General features: G+C 37.6%; 1 protein-coding gene and 1 long non-coding RNA gene across 2 annotated transcripts in view; both read right to left on the minus strand.

Moving 5' to 3' along the window:
- The window catches only part of LOC133991015 (uncharacterized), a 558,552-nt gene that overhangs the window by 386,242 nt on the left and 146,346 nt on the right, over positions 1-25,964 (minus strand). The gene's annotated exons all lie outside the window — the stretch shown is intronic.
- LOC133980123 (protocadherin-20) lies at positions 15,314-18,722 on the minus strand. The gene is given in 2 exon segments (XM_062418710.1): positions 15,314-18,136; positions 18,534-18,722. Coding segments are annotated over 2 exon segments (2,811 nt in total). The 3' UTR covers positions 15,314-15,514.

Raw genomic sequence — 25,964 nt, forward strand, 5'->3', positions numbered from 1 at the left:
AAGTGACGGCTGTAAAATTGCCTGTAGTTGTGATTGTGATTGTCTGTCCATGTGCGTAAGCACTGTGATGGACCCCTGACCTGTCCAGATTGTGTGCCACAAATAGACAATCACAAATACAAAGCCATGAGTGCCAAGAGATAATGAACAGCCAGACAAACAGAATTGTGACATCCTAACACATGATAGTGGTTAAGAGAAAAGTTGAGTAAGACAAACAATAGTTGAGCTTTTTCCTCACTTAAACAGGAAGTTTGAAGACCCCTGTTTACCATGGTGCAGTCCGGCAAGTTGATACCATTTAATAAGATTATGTGTAAAATTGTAATCCTACTGAACAGGCTTCAATACCTGATAATCGAATTAAATATTATGATAATCAGTTGTGCAGATGCATGATGATTTGTTTGGGTAGTAGGTCATTCTGATAAGTTAAACCAACAAGTTGTTCAGCAATGCTGCAGAAAAATTCAAATTTTGGGCAGTAACTGCATGTTTAAACCCAGTCAACGGCTTTCTCTGTCAAGTCATTTGTATCACATGGCCAACAGGATAACATACAAATATAGGCTGATTTGATCAAATATACTGTATCTATTTATTTGTTGCTAATAATGTAAAAACAACTTAAAGTTGTTGAAATTAGGCTTTCTGCTTTCTGTGTTCCCCTTTTCAGCTCTCTCTCAGCCTTTACCTTGCAACCTGATAACCTTCAGCAACAGGAGGAATGCCTTTCTCCCATTGAGAGGGAACAACCTCCTTTCCCACATTAAAATCCCCTTCGCTCTGCCCCTCCGTTTCCCACCTGCCTACCTCTCCTCGTATCCCCATTCACAGATGTTGGCCATTATCTTTCTGCTTACCTGACCCCTCACCCTCCATCTCTCCACTACAGTACCTTTGTGGCAGTGACATCTGAACCTTGTTATCCTGTTAAATGCGTCCTTTCTTACATAATTTCTACATCAGCCTAAACAACCTAATCCTTTCTCTTCCTCTCGTAGATTGGGAAAGGGAGAACAGAAAGGAGGTTACATGAATGTGACTGGCCAGAAAGTGACTTTCCTTGATAGCATATTTAGTACATGGTGGAACAGAGAGACAAGGGCGCTAAAGGAATTAAATTCAGTGTGTTAACTTAATAAGAAAGACCATTTGTATTGGCTGCATCAGGTCCATCCATTATTCAGTCATTTATACCCATTCAATTACAGCTTAATTCAAAAACTCTGCATGTGGAGCATATGGAAAAACATAAATACTTGGAGATGGTACTTATTTTCTACAACATCTGTACTACATGTTGAATGAATGGAAGAGTTTTCAGATTTTTTTTTGTTTCCTAATATTTTAAATCCAGTAATGTCCTATATTTAAATATATTGCATATCACTTCAATGGAGCCTGAAAGAAAGTATGCATTGTGCAAAGAGAATATGATCTGTGAAATAGGTATATGCATATGTTAACTTTAGCATAATCTCATCAAGACATTAATTCTCAATGGTAAAAAAGTTGAATTTGAAACCTGAACTCTTGACTCTACTGCTAGATTGTTTCTTACAAAGAGGACACAAAAGGAGGAAATGGTAGCTTTACCACTCTTAAAAAGATTATAATCCAAGGAAAATGTCAACATAGGATATTGAAGGGGTTCTGGTCTCAAGAATGGACTGTTTTGATAATATTGGGTTATTCTCTTTTTCTTTGTTGTGGAAGGCATAGCATTGTTTTGCATGTGAATCAAAGAATGTAAAGTTAACTCTCCATCTGGTTGATGACTCCACCACTAACATGCAAAACAAGTGCCTCCACGTGTATGCAAATTTTATTTGTTTTGCAAAGCTTTGCTATTACTCATACGCTTGAAATTATAACAGCTGTAGTGTTGGAGAAGACATAGAATGCCACCATCACTTCCAGCCTTTGCATACACCACCCTGTTACTGGACACAGCGTGGGGTATTATATCTGATTTGAATTTGGTTTTAGGCATGGTAGACTCTGCTTCATAAACTGTGGAGGGAAAGTACAAAATGTTAAGAGAAAATTATATATATATCTATACTGAGAAGTATGGGACTGAACTGTGCTGTCCATGAGTTGAATTAAATACATGATGGTTAGTTAATTAATTCTGTTAAGCCTGTTTCCTTTAACATAGTTGAAGTTAACTTCATCTCCAGGATCAATTCTAGCACTATTCTGAATATGTTACAGAACAGATGCTATTATTATATCACTAGAGACAATATCATTACATTGTACAACCAGTCATAATGCTCATTTAATTAGCGTAACTGACACATTCATGCAGCAATAACATATACTACAGGAAAGTTTGGCTAAGTCTCAAACTTCAGTGTTATTACTTGCACTGCAGTTGAGAGGCTCAACACTTAATGAGCAAGATAGGTGCTGCTTGTCAGCAATAATGGCTGTGTTCAGTGTGCAGCAGACCATGGCCTACATGGGTCATTCTTCAAACATCCTGCCAACATTTGTTGCCAAGCACCACATGTGTTACTCATAACACATGACAATATAATGGTTTAATGGGGCCAGTTAGATTGACCAAAGACAGTATGGACTAAGGGTGAATGATGGATCAGCAGTTGGGTATTGATCTTTACCATTACCAGATATGGGTCTACACAGTAAAGCAAACATGGAATAAAGCCCCTGTTAGTCACTTTTATGGGCCCTGTCCAGTTGCACTTAATGACTACATGCCACATGAACAAGAACTATTGAGTCCAGGTGGTATGGTTGCCTTTATTGTTTTTTTTGTTTTGATTGCCATTTACACACAAGACTTGCAGTGTCATATTTTTTTCATTATGCTATTTGTACATCATTGGACAAACAAATGTTGACTCTTTTGCTGAAGTGGGTGGCCTAGACAATTCCAACATGATGTGTATTTTTAGGGATAAACAACTGCAGTCATGGTGCTACCTGAGTGTGTCTACCCGCACACATGCTTCTTTATCACGTCAAACTTTGGTCACAACACTGTTTGCATCATTGTCTCTGTTGTCCATCGTCCTGTCTCCAGTTCTCCGTGAAACACATAAATACTTGTCGAAGGGTTGACGTTCTGAGTGTCTGATTTGTCTTGGCAAACATCACACAAATCATGACAGACCATATGGTCTCTAATTTCCTGATCAAAGGTTCCTGAGAGTCTGGAACAAATTCTTAGCGAGGAGAGTTGGAAGTTTTTTTCCATCTGGTGTCAGAGGTCGAGGGAGAATGTTTTCCTCATTAGAATTGGTTGGTGCAGTGTTGCGAGGTGTTGGTGTGATCTGTGTGCTCTCAAAACAGATATTTTGTCCTAAATTTGTAAATACTTAAGATAAAAAAGGAACATTTTAAAGAAGATTTTGACATTGATATAATAAGTGACATGATTTGACATTAATAAACAAAACTAAATAAAATGGATCCCAACTACCAATTAAAGTGATTCAAGTGACTTCACTTCATTGTCTCTCCTGCTGATGGTATTAGTGGTATACAAGAAGACAAGATCCCTTAAAAACACACAAAATAATCACTACAGTTGGATTTTTTTCATTATTGAAATTGACTGCATTTGCAACTGCAACTTTTGTAATCAGCTTTTGCGGCTATTCATTTGTAAAAAATAGCTGTTCAGACGATCTCCTGTTTTCTATAAAAGTATGAGGGAACAATAAGCTTATCAAGTCAATTTCCATCAAAGCACAAACACCTGGCTGCAAAGTATTTTCTGTATTCCCTACTACACCCTTAATCTTACTTCATGAAGATAGTGATACATAAAAAATAAAGAAGAAATAAATGTAGGCCCATTCAGAAGTTGCAGCAGTAGAATTAATTTAGTTGCATTGACAAGAGAAGAGTCAAAGAAGAAATAATTTGCTGCACATTATCACCAAGTCTTGGTGATTGTTTAAACAAAGGCTAATTGTGGATTGATGTCACCACAGTGTTACTCAGCTGCCCTTCACATTGGACTCTAATGGAGATATTAATAAATGGATGAAGAAGTTCCTATATTTATTTTGTAACAAGAAAAGAGAGCGATTGTCTGGCCAGCCTGTCAAGCTGGTCAGATGACAAAGTAGCCCCCTGGCCTTGTGTTATGTCTTAAGCCTCTGGTTCAATGACTTTCCTAATTAGGTAATTACTGTATGTTGTGGAGGTAGTGAATTGTGAAGTACAGCTCTCCTTTTAAACCAGGGTAGACAGATTTTTGTTCTTGATGGCTTCTTTTGTAGAAACAGACTCTTTTCACTGCAAATCTGCAAATTTTGCTAAAGAATTCTGAGAGTGCAACATATGTGCTATATGCTATGTAGTTAGGGTTAGGGTTAGGGTTAGGGTTAGGGTTAGTGTGGTGCATCAGTGACCCAAATGAACTTATGCTATTTGAGCATTTAGCCACTGTACAATGACATGTCATGCTACTCTAATATTTTTTACAATCTGTTTTTACCTCCGAAGTCCTCACTAAATCTCAAGAGAATAATCAGTCAATCTGTCAAGGTTTTTTTATGTTGTGGTAACTTTTTCCCCCACATAATACATTTCTTTAAAGTGCTTCACAAGTCAATAAAACAAAACACATTACAAAGACATAATAATGAACTTTATTTAATAAAGATACACTAAGACATCGAGAACAAGTATGTCTTTAAAAACAGGATTACACCTTAAACCAACCAACCTACTAACTATAGAAAGGCTGTATTGCAGATCTTGTGGGCAGAACTACAAAAGCTTTGTCATCATTGGTCTTAAATTTAGAGGAGAAAATCAATAAGCCCTGTCTGTGAAGTTTGGAGATCATGATATTAAGCATAATCTTAAAATTGGAATACAGTGGATTTGATACAATTAACAGAAAGAGATAGTGCCATGCAGTCTAATGCAACTGTTCTGAATATTCATTGTTGCTGACTTTGTGTCATAGAGTTGTTTATTCAATGCTTTTTACACTCTATTTTATGGTGATGAGGTATTTAAATGCATACAGTGTTTCTAATATTTTTGCATCTATCTATATGTAAATGAGGTGGACAAAACATTAGTAGCTTTAGTTAACAATTTACATTCGATCTCAGTGATAACAAGTTAATACTGTGTATTATGTAAGATTAGCAAGAAATCATAGTAAGAGGATAATCATGGGCTAAAAACAAAGGGGTAATAATGGGGAAACACATCTAAAGATAACAATGAGGCAGAACTATTTGGTTATAGGATAGTAAAATTATGTTACACCAGTGTATTATTTGGAGGAAAAATGGTAATATGGTGACATTAATGGGATAATAATGAAATAAGGTTTGTGTTTTCAAAATATTATAGACTGCTATCAGTGTACCTATAACTTCAAAATCACATAAACAATCTTGGAAGTCAAAATTGGTGTTGTGTGGTGATACATTTTTCTTTCATTGTGCTCCACACATTCACTTTTGGTGATACTGGTAATACTGTAAAAAATCTACATTGTGTGCTATGATTTGTTACCTTGAAACACTTGAATCAGGGCTGGTAAAGGCACAACTATCAATTTCTTTCAGTGTACTGCAATATACAGTATAATGCAAAAAAAAAAAAAAAAAAAAGCCAGAAAAAGGCAACACTTTAAGGAAGGTAGTATAACAGCTCTGCAGTAAATGGAGAGCCGTTGTATTGAATTTGCATCACATTATTGTTGTTTATACTATTTCTTTTTTCTGGTCATGTTAGTTTATATTAAAGTAAAATTGACAAGCATGAAAGGGATTTTTATGGTGTTATGGAGTCTATTTGTGGGACACCTTAAAAAACGGAAAAAAGAAAAAAAAAACAGAACACATGAGTGCACTTTTAGTTCATAGCAACTGTTCAGTTTTATTCTTGGTCTTGCAAGCAAGTGGTGGCCTTTGACAACTAAATGTTTCTGTGTCCCTTATTCCTTTTTCCACTTTGGTGTAATTCAAAGTGAGTCAATACCAAATGGTTGCAGGTATGAAAAAAAAAATAGAAATAGCACCTTACAACTATAAAGCTCCTCTATGCACAATCACCAAATTAGGGTCCAATGTGTCATCTGTGCTCATCGCAGTTAAATTTGTCCGATGAAGTACCTAAAATCCCTCAAATCCCAGGATTAACCTTTGGACAATAGAGATTTGCATTGCAGTCACAAACCCACGATCAACAGAGATGATGAGTGCCATAAGGCCTCTCTTCCCCTAAGAGGCTTATATATCATGGAAGGTTATTTATTTCTTCCTGTGTCTGGATATAGGGCTGTTATAGTACAATTGTGAAGTGTGATGAAAAGCAAAGGTCCTCTGAAAGGCAAAACAGTGCAAAAAAACAAATATAGGAGAAATACAGTATTTCAAATTAAAAAAGTAAAGCACTTAGATAAAGCTAACAGTCACATTCTGTTGATGAGAATGAGTTGTAAATGTATGTATCTTGTATGCATTATACCGTTTTTTGTCAGTACATAAATACTCAAACGTTTTTGAAATCCTCAAAGTAGTTTTGTGGATGTTTTTTACACACAGGAACAGGGGGAAAAGTGGGAATGATATGTAACAAAGATCCACTGCCAGAATCGAACTGTCGACACTGCAGTTAGATAGCGTGCATCTAAACCATTGTGTTATCGGGCCATGAAGTCATTTATTAAGTCATTGTCTTTGTGACAAATACATTCAAGTAAATGATGCCATCTAACTGATCTCATCTCTGATTGTCTCATTCTAAATATGGACTGCATCTGGCATATTTACCCAAAACAACAGTGACAAGTAATAAACATACATTTGTTTATCTTAATTAATTACATTTTTTTTTCTTGTAACATATCGACGGTGCAGGAGCAAGTAGTGATGCTGTTGTAGTATCTGATCCAATCTGGCAGAGCATCCAAATGTGAAAACAGTGAAGCTTTAAAATGTATCATGTCCTTGAGACCTTTTGCATGTACTTATACTCATTTCTGCTTGAGAACGTGGCACTCTTTGATAATCAGAGATGTGTAAAATTGCCAACAGAGAGATACAAGGTGAACATGAGTACAATGCCACACACACACACACACACACACACACACACACACACACACACACACACACACACACACACACACACACACACACACACACACACACACACACACACACACACACACACACACACACACACACACAACCACACACACTTATTGCACTTAGTTGCCAGTTTAAAAGTACTCTTGACTTTGCAGCAGCAGGTGGTGTGGATATTTTATAAATGGAAAGGAAATCACAGTTAACCTGTGTTGTCTTCCTTTTTACTCTGGAGTAGTATAACTGTGAAATAAGATGCGTAAATGAACAGTCCTAATCTACCTGTATTACCTTTTGTGTTCTGTTACCAAAACTGTATTCATCTACTGTAATCATAACCTGGTATAGTATACCAGTGGTCAATTTTCACCATCACAGCTTATAATTAAAATGAAAATTAAACCGTGCAGTTTTAAGGGGTGATGAAATTCATAAAACCCAGCTTGATAATCAGAAAAATATTCAGTTGAGGGCATAAACCTTTGAGCCTGGGCTGAAAACATTATCCATTTGAATGGCTACTCAATGCCCTTACACACTGTAAAATACTAATAATACATAATAAACAGTAAAATAGACATTTCAGTCCTTTGTAGAAGGAAAGAGGAATACAGTTAAGGCAGAATTTTGGCACCACGTCAGGAAAAAACTTGAGCTTATTCATTCTCACGTAAGCAATGTATCTGAAGTTCATGGTGGTACAATTAATCCCTGCTAAAATAACAATGCATTCACTTACTTAAACTGGTCAAACTGGAAATGCAATGCATAATTGTTATGGTTGTTTAACAGTGAACTTGTTGGATCAAGTCATCATCTACTTGTGATTATCATCTACTTACCAATGTATTTTAGAAAATACTTTATGCACTATAGAAAACAAGTGTGCATCCTTTCAAAATATATTTACAATTACATTGTATATGTGTTTTTTCACAACATTTTGTATTAGTTTTTACACATGATTATTCTGTAAATGATGACTGCACTTAATACTTACATACTGTTCAGAGTCAAATTTGACCCATTTTTACATTTGAGAAATATACACATTTCTTTTAACCGGTCTTTTCCTAATGTGCCACAGTATTCAAAAATAAAAAATAAAATGCATCTTTTTTTGCAGCTGCTACAAATTGTTATATGCAAATGTACAAAATTGACCTGTGTTTATTTAAAAAAAAAAAAAAAAAAAAGAAGTCAAAAATCAGCATTCAAACATGTTCTCTTGGACCATAAAATAGTGATTGTGAATGTCATTTAGTCAAACAGAAAGATTAATCAAAAATGTATTAATGACTGATGGTGAATTTATGTGTGAATTGGTGTAGAGACTAATTATTAGAGACATAACTGCTCTAACTGTTACAAAGTTTGAGTGAACTAATTCAAAAAGTCTTTGGGATGATGTCAGGACGGATGGTTTGGCATACAAAACATGGAGGTGGAAACATAGTTACAACTATTACTCCTACTTTTAATTAACCAGTTTAAGCTGTTGAAGAGAGAAATGCTATTCATTCATTTTCCTGTCTCCATATTTTAGTTGCTAGCCCAGGGACTTCAAACAGCAGGTAATTGCCTCAATTTTGTGCATGCATGCACACAAACCAGTTAATCCTGCAAAGAGCTTGTAAATGTGGGGAGAAAAGGAGAATAACTAAACTCTTAACTCAAAGATTAGGTAAGAAACCACATTCTGCTCCAATAGAAAGTCAAGTGAGGACTTTTTGTTTGACTTACACAGATAAATGTTGTTAAATTGGAAAAATAGATGAAATAAACACACTTCTCCATGAGTTAATGTAAAGTTGGCTGAACCCAAGCCATATGGCAGATGAGGATGGGCCCGCAGGAAAACCTGAGAGCAAACGAGCCACGTCATGAGCACTTATCTCTCTGCCCACCTGTTCATATCTCTATCTCTCTGTCCTTTAATCAACCTTCCCACTATGTTGTCTGTCAGTACCTTCTTTTTAAAAAAAAGTATTTTTCCTTCTTTGCAATTAATTTTCCACTTTCCCCACAACACTTACTTCCTTTGTACATACTAAATATACTTACTCTACAGAGTGTACTTCATATGTGATTTATGATTCTGCAAGCACATAATTCTGCCTCTGCACTACCCAACTCCAAACATGGCATGCCTTTTCAATTAAGATGTAGCAGATCACTGATCAGCATCAATCAAAGGCGTCAAATGGGAGAAATTATGATACACCGTTTTTTCCTCCTGAAAAACTGCAGCACATTTTCTCTACCAAATTAGGTTAGCAAACTTAGTTCCCCTTGACAGAAGAAATAGCTTCCTGAAATGCATGAGTGGCTGATATTAACAAGGCGCGCTCATCTGGCACTCCATTAACTCAGACTGATGTTACAGCTCAGTCAGACAGACAGACAGACAGACAGACAGACAGACAGACAGACAGACGGACAGACAGACAGACGGACAGACAGACGGACGGACAGACAGACGGACGGACGGACAGACGGACGGACGGACGGACGGACGGACAGACAGACAGACAGACAGACAGACAGACAGACAGACAGACAGACAGACAGACAGACAGACAGACAGACCACATAGGGAATCTCCCATTAAAGGCTATATAGTCCTCTTTCCAAGAGTAGAAGGAGAAATACTTTACTTGGACAATACTTTCAACACCCATTCACTCTTACTGTGAATAGAATAGTGTATTAGAAGTAGTCTAGTTAGAGTAAGTAAAGAATGTTGTATAATAGTAGCCTAAATACAGTATATTTTGGGTCTAATATGGCATTATATACTGTTTCTATTTAAAGCATAATTTAGGTGTTTTGTGAGTCATTAATATTAACTTAATTTGATACAAAGTACTGCTTATTACGTCTTTTTAGTGTACTGTAAAAGTGACCAAAATATCCATAATGTGAAGTAATTTAAAAAATGGCCTTGAATCCTATGAAACAACTTATCACTAGTCTGTGGCTGAAAATGCACATTACATCTTTCTTGGCATTTCTGCCTTTGTCAGTAATTAGTGAAGAGGCAGACAGGAAACATGGTCAGATAGGTGGGTATGACATGCAACGAAGGTCCCTGGCTGGAATCAAACCAGGGACACTGCAATTATGTGGCATGGGGAGTATCCATTCAGCTACTGGGGCACTCAATTGTATTTTTCTTAACCAGTTCTGCTGAAGTTTCTTTGAGGGTTTCAGATTGGAGAGAGGAAATGGAGAAAAAGAGAAGGTTCAGTATAGGAAAGCAAGTGAACTGAGAGTGAGGGGTCGGTGAATCAAAGCACCCTTTGAAAACACAAATACTCATATTCCAGCTTCTCCTGTTGGTTAACTGACCAGAGAATATGGTTTCATTAAAAAACAAAACTCTACTTGCTATTTTGTTCCCTTTCAGAATTTCAGCTCCTGCTCAAATTGGACACCAGCATGTGTAAGCACACACATATATCCAAATGGTTGAAAATCTTTTTGCCATACATGGAAAACTTTGAGATATCTAAAAAAAAAAATCTTGAATGATGTCAGAAACACTAATCCTAATTGATAATTATTAGCTTACTTTTTTGTTTTTTAGTAGCCATGGGAACAGTAATTAAAACAACACTGAATGACCTAAATACGGTGGCAGTACAGGATCATATTGAATCCTTAGCAGTTGTGGGGAAAAAATAAGTTGCTCAGAAATACCCTGCTGTAGTTAATTCTCTGGAAGCCGCACTGTGATTTGCTGGGGATGAAACTGGATGAAAGTGAGAGAAAAATAGGGACGGAGGAATAAAGGAAATTAGTAACATAATCCACAGCAGGATCAAAAGAGTGCGATTGGATTATATTTTGTTGCATCACAGCAAATGAAAGATGTTTTAGATCAAAGGCAGTGATTTTCAGCGAGAGAATATGGAGGGAGATGCATTATTGAAGATGATGAACAAAGTGTGTGTGTGGGTCGTATTTGATGTCATAACTTGGGAAATGTAGCCTCTCCTATTCAGTAGACCAGTGTAACCCAACCCGGGCCTCTCATTGTGTTTGTATTTGTTTGATTTCAAGGCAGAGACATTGCAATAAAGCCAATATGGAAATGGGATCAGGCTGTGACCGATGGTAATTACTTGCTGTCTACACCATTAAGAATTTAATGTAATTTCAGATAGACTTTCCCGGTGAGAGAGAGAGAGAGAGCAAGCAAGAGAGAGAGAGAGAGAGAGAGAGAGAGAGAGAGAGAGAGAGAGAGAGAGAGAGAGAGAGAGAGAAGGGGGGAGTCACAGGGGGATTTGTTGAGTAGAGTGTGTTGGCTATCCACATGTTTAAAAAGTAAAGTCTCCTTTGTGTAAAGTCTTCTCTGCCTGAGAATTATGTTTCTTAACAACCTGTATATGAAGTCCAGAAGACTAATCCCCAAGGTTACAAAGAGTTCAAAGAAGGTGATTTAAGCCAAGTCACCCCTCCGCTGTCCATTCTGCCCTGGTCTGAAGATGCCTGTCTGTCAGCAGGATTACTGCAGCAGGAGGTGATCACTCATGTAGAAAAGCTGTGGAGTGTCTCGGTCTGAGTGACCCCTATCCCCTTCCAGCTGTTTGTAGCCATGATGTAAAACTCTGATCAATTGTTGTAATGAGGCGTAGATTTCTAAATAACACCCTTGAATGTTCAAAACAATTAACGTTAGGATTAAGGCTCATTTTGAGGATCGTGTTGTATAGGGGAATGTATGCTGTTTGATACTGAACAACAGGATCTTGCTAGGGCTGATGACATAAACTGCAGATTTGAATTCCAGCAGTGAAATCTGGATTTTTACAGCATTTACAGAAGTTCACATATCTACATGAATACATTTAAGTGAGTTCATTTTCATACATATATGATTCTTATAATTTTAATTTTTGAAGTGTTGATTCCAAAGTATTTTTGTGTTGTCCATATCAAAATATGCAAACTGTATAAAAATAATCATACATGTTGCTCCTTAGTCTTTTAACCAACTAAATACAGAACACCCAAATAGCAAACTAAAACACAAATTCTATATGATTTCATTTTTATGAGATGACTAATGTTAAGGCAACAGTATCTGCACATATGTGATGTCATGATCAAACCTTACTGCTTAATAACCAGACCCAGTGTTTGTTATTGAACATAGGAGTGTACTTTGTCATTGTAACAGCTGGGTTTAAGCCATGATATACCTAAAGGCCCCTGTCCCAAAAGGTTGAGGGAAAATGACTAATTGAGAGAGGAGTTGGACTTGGTGGAAAATAAAGTTTATTCAGTGAACTAAACCTCCATTGTTATTGCTGCAATTAATCACATGCCATAATTGTTTGATCAGTGTAAAAAAAAACAACCCAAATGTAGAATTGTGCAGAAACCACCTTAGATTGTCATTTGGCTGCAAACAACTATTCCAGCTGACTTATTTATTATAGGCGGATATGGGAATGCATCACCAAGGTATTGATTTTGCTTGATTAATGGGAAGGTTTGATCATGACATAGCACCTGGCTGGCCAAAGATACATATTTTGAACCTGATCCCAGAGAAGCACAAAGTACTGAATGCTCGGGTGCCATATTTTATAACAAGTTTTCAGGATATTCCTGCACAGGGATTGTAAAAGTATCCACAAATATGCCTTAAACTTTAGATAATAATTCCAAAGCATTTTTGTCAGGGACACCTCAAATGCTTACCTGGATTTATGGTAATATTAAATAAAATCACCATAAAAGAGATGGAATTAGTAAATAATTCTCAATGTCAACATCAAAACTGATTTTTATCACATACAGAGGTGAATTTTCTAACACCAGAAAGGAGGCTGCACTCACATATTGAACTTGTTTCTGCTCATTGCCCTTGTCAGTAAGGGTATCTTTCTCTCACTCTCTCTCTTTCTCTCCCCAGCCTCTATCTCTCACACTCACACACACACACACACACACACACACACACACACACACACACACACACACACACACACACACACACACACACACACACACACACACACACACACACACACACACACACACACACACACACACACACAGAAACACATACTGTAGGTGTGACCATGCTTGCATGGTTTGTTCTATTGATCTCAAACAACTTGACAGTAAACCAAAACATGCCTATTGAACCTTCACAAGATGTTAACCATATTACAAGTCTGACTGTTCATCCAAAAAAATATGTGTTAGTGATCGTAAATCAACAACAGAAGCCATTCTTCTGCAACTATCATTTTGCAACCTATTTGTGTAATGCACAGTTCAGCTAGAGATGATTACTGAGGATTACACTGAGCTGCTCGTGATGTGCTCTGTACTTGCATGACATGCTCCGGCCCTGAAATGCTGATTATTACTTGAGATGGGTGAATACATTCTCAGCACTGGTTTGTTTGCATGTTTCCTGTTTTGTAAGAGCCAAACCCAGACAGGTTTATAAGGACATATTACACAACTGAGTTCCTCCATTAGGTGTGCATAGTTGGAATGAATTCACAAAGCTTTTGTGTCGACATTACTTTCAAAACAAACATCTGAAAAATAAACAACAGGCATAGGGCAAGAAAAGAGTATCTTCGTAAAACAGAGACCCTATAAGTTCATCTGGTGGAAGAGAAAGCATCAAAAACACTTTCACCATTTCTTGTAGTGCATAGTATAGTTGTACCAGGAGTGCAATTAATGCCGGTATGACTCAAGAAAGGTGAGAAATGCGGCTTAGACTGAATTGATTTGATCCTCAAATAATCCTGACAGGAGCAGCTGTAGCTACAAGTAGCATACTGTTTTCCTTCTATGTGTGACTCTGGGTGTTACCTCACCAGACCTGGCCTATGTAGGTGATGACAACAACAAAGCAGGCTCTCAGGATTTTGATCTTTAACTGTTTCATCTCAAGCCGAGGCACTGTGCAGTAATTAATTTGTACCTCAGTTTAATCTTTTCTAAAGACGATGCAATTTAAATTTGACCAAATTCGAGTGCCTAACAACACACACATGCATAAATATAGAGTTTGAGTTACAGATGGACAATTTGTATATTATTTCCTTGATGTTTGCAATCATTGCCAATGTGAAGAAAACTTCAGCAGCATCATAAATCCGAAAATAGATACAGCTGTTTTTCTTGTACACTGAATAACCCATCAATCAATCTGGGAATAAAGAGGAATTTGAAAATATATAGATACACATTATGTAGATTACATCAATAAAAAAAACAACAAAATCATCCAATGTATTACAAAAATAAAGTATTTTAATAGTTACTTTGATTTTCTTTCACAAACACTTAGCATGTTTTCACAGACACATTGAAAGTTGCATGTGTGTATAAAGGGGGCTGATGTAAATTAAAGCAGTTTGGTGAAGTATGTTAACAAAGAAAGCTTGGACACAGTTCAAACTGATCAGCATGATAAGAATGTGAGAATATGCTTTTTGACGTACTAAAATGGCATTGAAAGGTTTTACATACATTGTTTTATGGTAACTGCTGTGAGCCTTCACAGAATGTCACTTAGCTCAATATCATGCAGAAATGACAAACAAACTCAACTCATTTGTACTTATATTAAATTGAGCTTGAGTTGAGATTGCTTTCTCCACTGCTGTCAAGAATGAACTGTCAAACATACAGAATGCTTTAAAAGGGTATTTGTGCATAGTGTGTTAGCATATAAATAACCCAGCTATAGAGTTTGATATACATTGACATAGTGGGCTCTCCAGATAGAACAGCACTACACTACTTAAATTAACTAATAAATATTGATGGGCCTTCCTTCAGTCAATTCTGAAATGTATAATTTTCGAATATAGCTAAAATCTGTATTGACAAGATAGATAAGGTATATTTAGATTGCAGATACCATGATATTTGTAATTGTGACAGGTGACAGGTGGTGTAAAGAGATGCAGTTTTTATAAAAACAGGAATACAAGAAAAAAACATTTATTGTGCCTTGAACTGTTTTTTCCTTTTCATTTCGATGAAAAAAGTTTAATATAAAGTTGAAAAATATGTTGTGCAATATTTACAGGACTATTTTACGTAATCTTCAATGAGTTGCTCTTCTCTTCTTTCTGGATGCCAATACTGAATTCATTGTTAGCTTTGGTTTTCTGACATGTAATAGTACCTCTGATATGGGTCATAAAGTTTGTATCATAAAAAGTAGCACTGGGAATTGGACTATGTGCCCATTTCAATGAAAAATCCTGCCATTTAAGTCAAATTACAATATATTGCTGTTTGACAATAACAAATTACCAAGAAAAAAAAGCAACTTCATGTAAGAGTGATATTTCTCACAGTGAGTTTTGTAAACATTCATGTAAACAGTGGTGAAATTTGAATGTGTGGACAACTGAATATCAGATGTTTGAGATCTGCCTGAGCTTCCTGTTCACACCCTGTATTGAGTCATTCTTCATTTTTAAAGGTATTTCCACTACTGATTGTTTCTTCCTGTGTTTTTTAAACCTCTTACAGCATATGTAAGATGTCAGTGTGACAACTGAGAGGAATAGTCCTAGACATGTCACTGAAAGAGCAATGAGGGCAGACTGACAGGAGAACAGCTCATACCTCTCAGGCCCTTCTGTCATCTGACCAATGTACCAGGGCCTCTCCTCTACCTCAATGTCAGCCTCTTTGGTCAGCAGACTCTGGATGTAACTCTCATTGCTCACTGTTTCATTGACAAAGAAGTTAACCATGACTGTTGAGTAAAGCGGCTCTGGCTGACCATGATCACTGACCTTCACCAGAAGGCTGTAGAGTCCGCGGTTGCTGAGCTCCCTCTTTAATGTGATATTTCCTGTGTCTGGGTCGATGACAAATGACCCTTGCTCACCACCTTTCCTCTTTATGATGCTATATGCAATCACAGCATTCATGCCTGTATCCTTATCCACAGCGTACACCTCTGTGATCGACGTCCCTGGTAATGTAGAGGGGAGCACTAGCATGTAAGACTGATTGGACTGGGGGAATAGAACAATAGGTGGGTTGTCATTAACATCCAGCAGTAGCACGTTCACCATTGTGACACAGGAAAGCGCAGGCTCTCCACCATCAATGGCCTCAATCCACAGCTGGTATGTCCCTTGTTGCTCACGGTCTAGTGATGTTTTGGCCCTGAGTGTCCCTCTGCCTGTGTCTATCAAAAAGATGTCACTGCCATTGAGGATAGAAAGAGCAACCCAGCCATTTTCCCCAGCGTCAGCATCTGTCACAGAGAGGACTCCGATCTCACCGTACCCTGGAAAGTTCTCTGGCACAAAGAAAGTGAAATCCTTGTTGATGAAGCGCGGACTGTTGTCATTGCGGTCTTGCACAGTCACCACCACAGTTGCAATAGACTCCCTCCTGGGTGTCCCCTGGTCCACCGCTCTTACTATGAACCGGTATGTCTCTTTCTCTTCGCGGTCCAGAGATGTTGCCACAGTCAGGACACCTGTCACACGATCTACAACAAAGATCCCAGGGGTGTCACCTCCAAGGAGATAGATGACTTCCCCACGGCTTTCACTGTCCTGGTCTGTGGCTTGCAGCTGGGCTAGAAAGGTATTTGGTGGATTGTTCTCCTCTATAGATAGTTCCATCAAAGACTGCTGAAACACTGGAGCATTGTCGTTTTCATCCAATACCTGCACCTTGAGGAAAGTCTTGATGACAAGCCCCCGCATATTCTCAGCAACCACGATCAGTTCATATTCCTCTGTCTTCTCATAGTCCAGGGGCTCAGTAGTCTCTAGCAGGTATTCATTTTTGAATAGCTGATAGGGACCAAGCCTGAAAGGACCAGTACCCTCCAAATGACAGTCCACCCTTTGGTTCATATCAATGTTTTTGATGGTAAAAAAAGCGATTGGAGAAAACACTGGCTCCGACTCCTTTATTTTTACCACTCCATCCTTTTCTGGTGCAATATACCGGGGTATGATAGCAGGTGGTCCTGTCACAACTTTGATGATATGAACAGTAATGATGGCAACAGAAGGTATACAACCAGGTCCATTGGCCAGAACAATGAGTTTGTAAAATGTGGCTGTGCCAGTGTCTATTTTCCCTGCTAGCTTGATCAACCCTGTGATTCTGTCCAAATGGAACAAGCTCCTGGTATCCCTTGGCACACGTTCACTGTAAGCATAGCTGATCTGAGCATTAGCACCAAGGTCAGGGTCAAAAGCATGTAGATGTGCCAAATGTGCCCCTTTGGTGGTATTCCCATGCAGAGTGACATTAATGTGCGACTCACTGAATTGGGGGCAGTTATCGTTCACATCCGTGATGACAATTTTTAAAGTAGCTGCGCCAAGTAGAGGAGGGGTCCCTCCATCCTCTGCTATGATATCTGTAATGTATTCAGCCTGTGTCTCTCTGTCCAAAGCTTCTGTCACAATGAGGAAGGGTGTCAGCTCACCCCCCTCATTCTCCTCAACATCCAGTGTGAACACGCCAAAGTCATTAACAAGCCAGTAGGTCTGCACCCCATGAAGACCCAGGTCTGGGTCAACTGCAGACTGCTCCACTGCATAACGGGCATTGACGGGTGTGTTTTCTGGGACAGATATACAGATCTCATCCACAGGGAACTTTGGCCTGTTGTCGTTCACATCCTCAATGAAGATCTTAACTTTCACCAGCTGAAAATACTGCTGAGGCAACACAAACACATCCAGTGCGAGGACACATCCTTTTCCCTCTGTGTTATCAGGACAGAGCGTCTCCCTGTCAATCTCTGTAGCAGAAGTGTAAAGCTCCCCGGTGGTATTATTTAGGTTCACATACTGTCCATTGACCTTCTTTTGAGGCAGACTGAATAAAAAGGGGGGCTCAACTGTGAAATCCAAATTTAAGTCTACTCCAATGGCCCCTATGAAGGTCCCCCTGGGTAATCCCTCCTTTATCTTATAGATGAGCTCTTTAGCTTGGCTGAAATTTGCAAAACAGGAAAGAGGGCTGGTGTAAAGCAAGATGATGCACAATCCCTGTAATACAAGATAATTAAAGATAATACAGTTTAATAAAGTATTTGCAGAATTGTGTTCAGCAGTTGAATAAGATTTGCAAAAGGAGTCATTCCTAATTCTATATTAGCAGTTGTAAACCTATTTGGACTATTGCAGTAATGATTTAAACTGTAATCATAACACTTGACTCTCATTATGATTATCATTCTAAATACTCAATCCACAAAGAGTTTAAAGTTTATGTGCAAAAGTTAAAGTGCTAAAAAATTACATTAGATTAACAACAGCATATTGTAGAGGATGAGGGCCCTAGTTATGTCTTAACTGAATAATACAAAACAATATGAAACAATATTCAACATGTAGTTGTGTGAAAGTGAATTTTGTCTATAAAGTTAAACATTATAAAACTTACCCATATTCCTCCTCTTTTGCTAAGGCTGAGGTGTTTGCTGTTGAACATGTTTATGTCCTAATCCAGCACTTTCCATTTATAGCAGGAAGAGTGGCAGCTTAAGTAACCCAGGCATTTTGAGCGATGAGCAGCGCAGACCTCTGCTGAGTGCTGTGCCTTATTGCTGTCTGACTTGAACAACTCATTCATCCCAGTGCTGGCTCAGGACACTCCCACCATATGCAAATCTGCCCCTTGTCCTAACCAATGAGAGCTGATGGCCACTGGGAAATCTACATGAGTTCACAGATTCCTTTTCACACGTGCTATCAAAGTACATTACACACACCTTAATTTTGCACATGCTGCCATAAGAAGCAGCATACCTACCACATATTTCTGTGGCAGAGTGAAAGCATATGATTACCATCTGAGTTTATAATGACATGGGAGACTAAGCAAGATGTAAAATATCCACAGCTAAGAGATTACTTTAATCCAGTATTAGTTAAAAAAAACTATGACAGATGAAAAAAAAACAGTACAGAATGAATTGCAGCATACATGATGATATGATGATGATGTATGATGTTTCTGACCACCTGTGCTATTAACTTTTGATTACATTTTAAAATAGAACGATGCATAGATTATCGCAGCATTTAAACAGAGGTGTTTACTCTGCAGTCTACAAACATTGCAGCCATTTCCAATTGTAACTTTCATGCAGCTTTTATACATAATGTATGCTGTACATGCATTACATTATTGCAAAGAAAACCATAAAAAATGATCATAAACAAAACCAACAGAGAGGTGATCTTGGCATCATAAGTGGTGCTATGGTCTGATTCTGGATTGAGCCTTTAACTAAATCAACCCCTTAATCCCCATGTGTTCTGAATGCCAGGCCAGCTGTTTGCTGGGATTGGAAGCATACTGCTCAGAGAAATTGAGTGATTGAAGTTCTCTGGAAAAGGGCAGATTGAGACAGTCACACAAACTCATTTTGTCTTATATGTGGTTTGAGTTGTGTCTTTACTATCAGTCCACATAAGAGTCAGGGTGGATAATACAACGTTTATACCATTCATGTGTTTTATTTCCTTTGTTATTTGGTGATAATATAGAAATAGAAAAAAACCCATATGGTTTTGTGAAACATCTTGCATAATACGCAGTATATTTCAGTGATGTAGACAGAGTGGGTTTATTAGTATGGATTAGATGTCTCTAGTGTTGTTTTGGTGTTTGCATTGAGCTCATGAATATGTCTGTAAACAGAGACTATATAGGTTCAACAGGCTGTGAGGCTTTAGAGCGTGGGAAAGAAGTAATTTTAGAGCTACCCTGAGACGCAGAGGGTCTGAGGTGTTCAGCTATTGATCATTTGTAGAGTCGGTTCATAGCAGCTGTAGATGACGCAACAAAAGCATCATCATTAGTGTTTAATTTTGCGATATCAATTAATTTTTTATGTGCTCATTTGATGTAAAGAAGTATTAGATTAGGTATGGAGGAGTAGAGTTTCTATACAGGCACCACCCATAATATTTCATTGAATTATTAATAACCATAGAATACAACTAATATTAATATTCTGAGACTGTTTTATTAAAGCAGTGCTTGCAACAGCTTTTTTTTTTTTTTTTTTTTTGTGGACTTAATCCATCCTGACCTTGACCGAATGCTTTTCATGTCTTCAGTTGTATTGGACCACAATAAAAAATAATGTGTTACAAGATGTTATTATTAAGGCTGATACTGTGTTTTGTTGCTGTTTCTTTGTTACCAGCTCCATAATAAATGGTTATTAACTGTTGATGCAAACATAAATAGATGAGATATATTGTGAAAAGGAGAGTGTACGTCTAACAGCTGTAACAGCTGTAACACAAGGCCAGAGAAGCTATGTGTCTGTCAACCTGATACTATGTCTATGTCCACCATTAATTCTTTTGCTTGCTTGGACAAGGTCAACTTTCTTGTGGCTCATGTCTTAATAACATGAGCAACAGGTTAGGGGACTGGAATAAAAGATCCCAAATCTGTTAATCACATCATCCATGTGGAACAGAAGATAAGTTTATACAATGTAATGCAATGTCAGTGACCTTTGTTGCATATCATGACACTTTCTTTTCTCCATTTTTCTCTCACCATTGTTATTTGTATTATAATGAAAATGTGATAAAACAGTCCAGAAAAGTCTGAGTGATATATCATCTAAAATATTTGTAACTAACAGCTTTCAACTAAAGTTTGTATGTTTTTCTCTGGTGGTGAATTTTCTAATGTAACCCTGTGTGTAAATTGTTCTGGCCAGACTAAAAGAAAAAGCTACTACAAAGTTTAAATAAGGCCAAGAGGCTGTATTACTTTGGTTTTAATTGCATCATTTGCTGCTCTGAGTCTGTGCGAGATGAGGCTGCGTAATCTCTGCCCAGATTTCCTAACAGATGTCCTGGTAACCTTGGTCTTTTCTTTTAATCAAAGTGCTGCTAAGCTATGTTGATAGCTGTGAGACATCCCCATGGCTGTTAAGTAAAATGGATATGACCACACAAAACTATCATGTCAGGAGAAATAGTAGCTTGAATACACTGGTTCAGAATCTGTGTAGCATCATTTAAAATATGAAACATTAAAAAGTGTACTGTGCATACAAATCTCTTCCACTGGGATCATTTGATTGTCTGTTCTTCCATTTCATTCAAGTAAGCTTTCAAAATTAGACATTACATGCATTTGTATTCAATATAAAAGGTATATTGCCATTCTGTGGAAGAGGGAGCTTTCCAAACTACCATGTTATACTTGTTAAGAAATTATGTTTCTTTCAGGTTCATAGCCTGCTATATAGCTAATTTGTCACATTGCTTTGGCCTGCCCTGGTCAGGCCCCCCCTCTTGGGCCCATTAGTGCAATTGTGAAAATGCTTCAGAGCTCTGGGGAGCTGCACTGCTTGACCAAATTTGAAAAGTCTGATGTGTGATTAATTGTCTGAGACACATATTGCACAAATGAACCAAATGGCCAAAAAAGGGGTTGAACTGTGTTTAGACTAATTGCAGTAACTTTTAAAAAGCCAAAAACCAGAAGCCAGTAAATTTGGTTTGTTTCTGAGCCAGCTGGAAACACTATTTCTTAAGTTTTATAGAGTTCCAGAAATATGCATCACAGCTGCGTTGTTAGTTCTAATGAAATGTCTGAAGAATTGTGTCTTGGAAAATCAATATACTGCAGTCTTACATACTTATTCTATAACATGCAATTAATTAAACCTGCTTTTCCTGTGTATATCACAAAACAATAATTGCTGCAATTCAGATATACAGATTTCAGTTTCATAGAGAAATGTGCATCATTCTGAGGTATATCCAACAGGCCTGAAATCTAATTTTCTCCTGATATATTTTATCAGACAGAGCTGGGACTGAACTCAGGCAGAAGGGCTGTGGAACATACTTACCATGGTTCTGCTTTACTTTGCAATGCCTGGATTCATAATGGGCATATTAGCATATAGATATTCTCTCTTGACAAAGTCCAAGTATTGACTTTTAGCACCAAGACTCGCACATGCAACACAACAACTATCCTATCCTCTATTTTCATTTCTGTCATGCAACAACTTTGTCCAGCCTGGTACACTCCAATGTGTATTAGCCACACTGCAGCTGCAACACCCAGTCTCAAGGGGACAGACTTCATTATTCTCCACTGTATGGGTAGCAATCAACAAGCAGGGTTAGAGGAGACTAGATTTTTGATTAGTTATATCTTTTTTGCAAAAAGAGATGAAGTGGAAATAACCAAACAATGAATATCTACTTCTCTAGTTCACTTTAATCTCCTATGTCAGCCGTGGTTGTTCTTGCTCTGTCACTGCCATCTACTGGTTGAATTAACAGAAAAATGAATAAGTAACGTCTCCAGTAATGTATTAGGGAATATATATATATATATATATATATATATATATAGTGTAGTATCAGTATTTGTCACATTACTGGTCCAGATCCATGAGGCTTTTTGTTAGCTTGTTTCTCGTTGGGCCCAAAATGTGAAACACAATATACTGCTTTGTTTTCTCTGTGGCCTTTGTTCTGCAGCAGAATTAGATTAGTATAAATGTGGAAGTTGAATCTACGGCTGAAAACTTGTACAGTACTTATTCCTGATAAGTATATGATTTGTCATTTTACCTGTGGAGACCCAATTTTCTCAAATAGGGAAAGATACAAAAGAAAAAAATGTCTGAAAATGTCTGTGTGGCTTGCCATCATGGAACCAATTTTGCTGCAAAATGGAGCTGTCCTAACATAATATTATACTACACAATTTCTGAACCCTAAAGGTCTATTTCTATTAACTGAAAAAATACTCAACTTCTCTCCCTTTTTCTCCTCACACTTCCCCACTGCTCCTCTCCTCCTCCACTCTTCTCTCCCATCAGCTTTCCCCTTTCTGCTCTTGTCAGCTGCTATAGATGCATTTTGGCATGAACGTGAGAAAGCTCATCTGGAGGAGTGGGACAGAAAATAACACAAAAACCTTGTGAGCTTGTATTTGAAATGTAGACAGAAAGAGAAAGAGATGGTAAGATAGTGTGAGAGTGTTAAACCTTCGTGTGCTGTGAGTGTGCCTTTGTGCCTCTGCAGGTGCAGGCTGGATATATCATTGAGAACAGGTGCTGTGGTAGAATGTATGCCCCCCACAGCTGCAGCCAAGAAGATTACTAGCCAGGCTTCCCAGTAATGAAGTTTCTATCGATTGGCCCACCACAGGTTCTTGTTTCTGCCTGCTAACAGTGTGACAAAGCCTCAATTTGAGGTTTTTGAGTACTCCAATTAAGGTATAAAAATGGAGTTTCCGGGAGGGTACAATCTGCTGATGGAAAATAATCTCTTAGCAACTTCTTACGCTTCCATAACTCAAGACTTAAGTCAATTTTGCTGCATCAATGTTAGAGAAAATCAATTTTTGCCCTGGAATTACTCACAAGCAACACATTCACTGTTGTTTTTTTTCTATTTGTGTAAAACCTCAACTCCAATAGTTGATATTATTTAAATTTATTTCAACCATAGCAACTTTAACCACATTATGTAAATTGCAGTATTCAAGTATATTATTTTACATATTCCTAAAACTTATGGGAAATATTCTACCCATGAGGGGCAGAAAGAATGATTAAAAGATTTTTTTTTTAAAAGCCAAAAGAATGTGTGCATTGTAATGAAAACACACTCACACAAACATTTGAGTTAATAAGCATCAGTGAGTATTTTCATATCAAATATGAATTTCCTCTATGGTAACGAAGCACTATTACTTTTCATAATCTTCTTCTTATATGACATACAAATCTGTCCATACAGTGTCTCTGTCAAGAAGATCCTCCGTCATCTTGTACAAATCGTAATGATTTGTACAAGATGAGAGAGTTTGAGACATCAGCCACAGGAGCAGCATACATTTCATTTACAATAAATAATTATAAACAATACAAATATTTTAACAACAGATTTGAACTTTCTTTCTATTTCCCTATTTCTTTCCGCATGTCCGTTGACCTCCTTAGTGTGAGGTCACTGTGGTCACCATCTGTGTCAGGGGAACTATTTTCTCAGACAAGGGGTAAATCTTCATTTTACCTTAACAGTTGGCAGCTACTGGGGACTGTTCAATTAATCTTTGCCATCAATAGTGGTGTGTTCTTAATGTAATACTATTCATATGGGTGATATGTGCATGCACTACATGTACTGTATATGTGTGGCATGATAAGTGCCACACATATGCACAGTACATGTAGTACAGTTGCACATCTATGCATAAGAATTTCCCAAAGGCACAATAAAGTAATTATTTATTCATTAATTTATTCATTTAATGAAACATACATGAATATCTGTATGCAGTAAGTCTGTAATCTGTAAGTAACACCTTCAAAACACTGTATATCCCTTACAAAGATGAAGTAGCCTTAATGTGCTACTTGTGAAAAGATGTAGCTAAAGCAATAATGTTTTATTTAGCAAAATAAATAAAAGGCTGTTTCAGGGGTGAAGGAAAAATGGTTTGACATTAAAATGATGACGAATTGTGGTGTTGAAAAGAGACTTGAGTTTCTTCCATGGATGATGAAATAGTGAAAGTTGTTAGAAAGATGTCCCTGAAAAGAAAAACCCTGAAGACAACTCTTTCAACCACATCTGAGCTTGGATAACTTAATTTCAGACTTCAAATCCCAGAGCAAGAAATTGAGTTTTAAATGAAACTAACCTAAAAATGCCAAATTAACCCGTGTCTGAAGGTTAACAGCAACATTGGAGTTTTGGTGTCTGTAGTCTGAATTTACCCCTGGGTACATTTGTCTAACACAACGAATATTTTTTATATGCATGGTCAGGAGTGGTTAAAAATACACATGCAATGAGTTGAGTGTACACATAACTGTGCATACACATGGATGAAAAATGATGCCCCTGGTTTTTAACCAGCTAAACTATAAAAGATATCTCAGCTGCAGCAGCTATGAAGTTCAATTGAACATCAATTGAAGTTCAGAACATCAGCTGGATCAAAATATTTATCAAATTCATGATTCAGTCAGCATGAAGTGTAACTCTACATTATTGGGATTCTTTTAGTCTGCATGCTGCCTCTTGTTTCATTTTGTCAGTGTGCAGTTTGGACTTTTAAACTTTTTGCAAACTTTTACCTTTGCAGATTAATTAAATCAGAATATTTTTGCAGATTCCCTCTTAACCCTGATGTTCTTTCTGTGTCTGATCTTTGAGTTCAACAGTGCTGAACATGTAGTCTGGTGGTTAAATTCACCTCTCTAGCACACTAAATAGGAACATTGAGATGATGGATTGAATCCCAACAGAAACAGTGGACTCACACAAAGTGAATTCATTCATTCTTTTTTGTAAGATTCATTGTCTGTCAAATGGAAACAGCACCAGTTAACCTTTGCTGCATTGCAGACGGGGACCTTGGTGGTTTTGATCTCCCCCTAGCATAAGGGGGTAGTATTTTATTGGTTGCTAATGTGTTCACATGAAGATATCCAGTGACGGACAAAACAACAGATCCCAAGAGAAAAAGTGTGAGAGAGCATACTAACCCATGTAAACTATGCATAAATGCCCTGGGGGATGCGCATAAATGTTATTTCAGATTTGAGAGGTGGGTAAAAAGGATTTATCTACATTTAGGTTCCGCTATGCCCCTTCATGGCTTCTTGAAAGGATGCTTTAAAGCTTAGATCTGAGGTTACTGTTGGCCACCATCACTTGGTCACCGGAGCCGCAAAGTTCAAATTGGGGGCAACATAAAATGGTGTCATAAAATCTGTGCCTGGGCATTTTTCTATCACATCAGATATTCACAGCTTGGAGGAGGGATGTTAACTGTAGAGACGAGCGAGGGTTTCTT

Source organism: Scomber scombrus, chromosome 1 (genome assembly GCF_963691925.1).
Source record: "Scomber scombrus chromosome 1, fScoSco1.1, whole genome shotgun sequence".
Classification (NCBI taxonomy): Eukaryota; Metazoa; Chordata; class Actinopteri; order Scombriformes; family Scombridae; genus Scomber; species Scomber scombrus.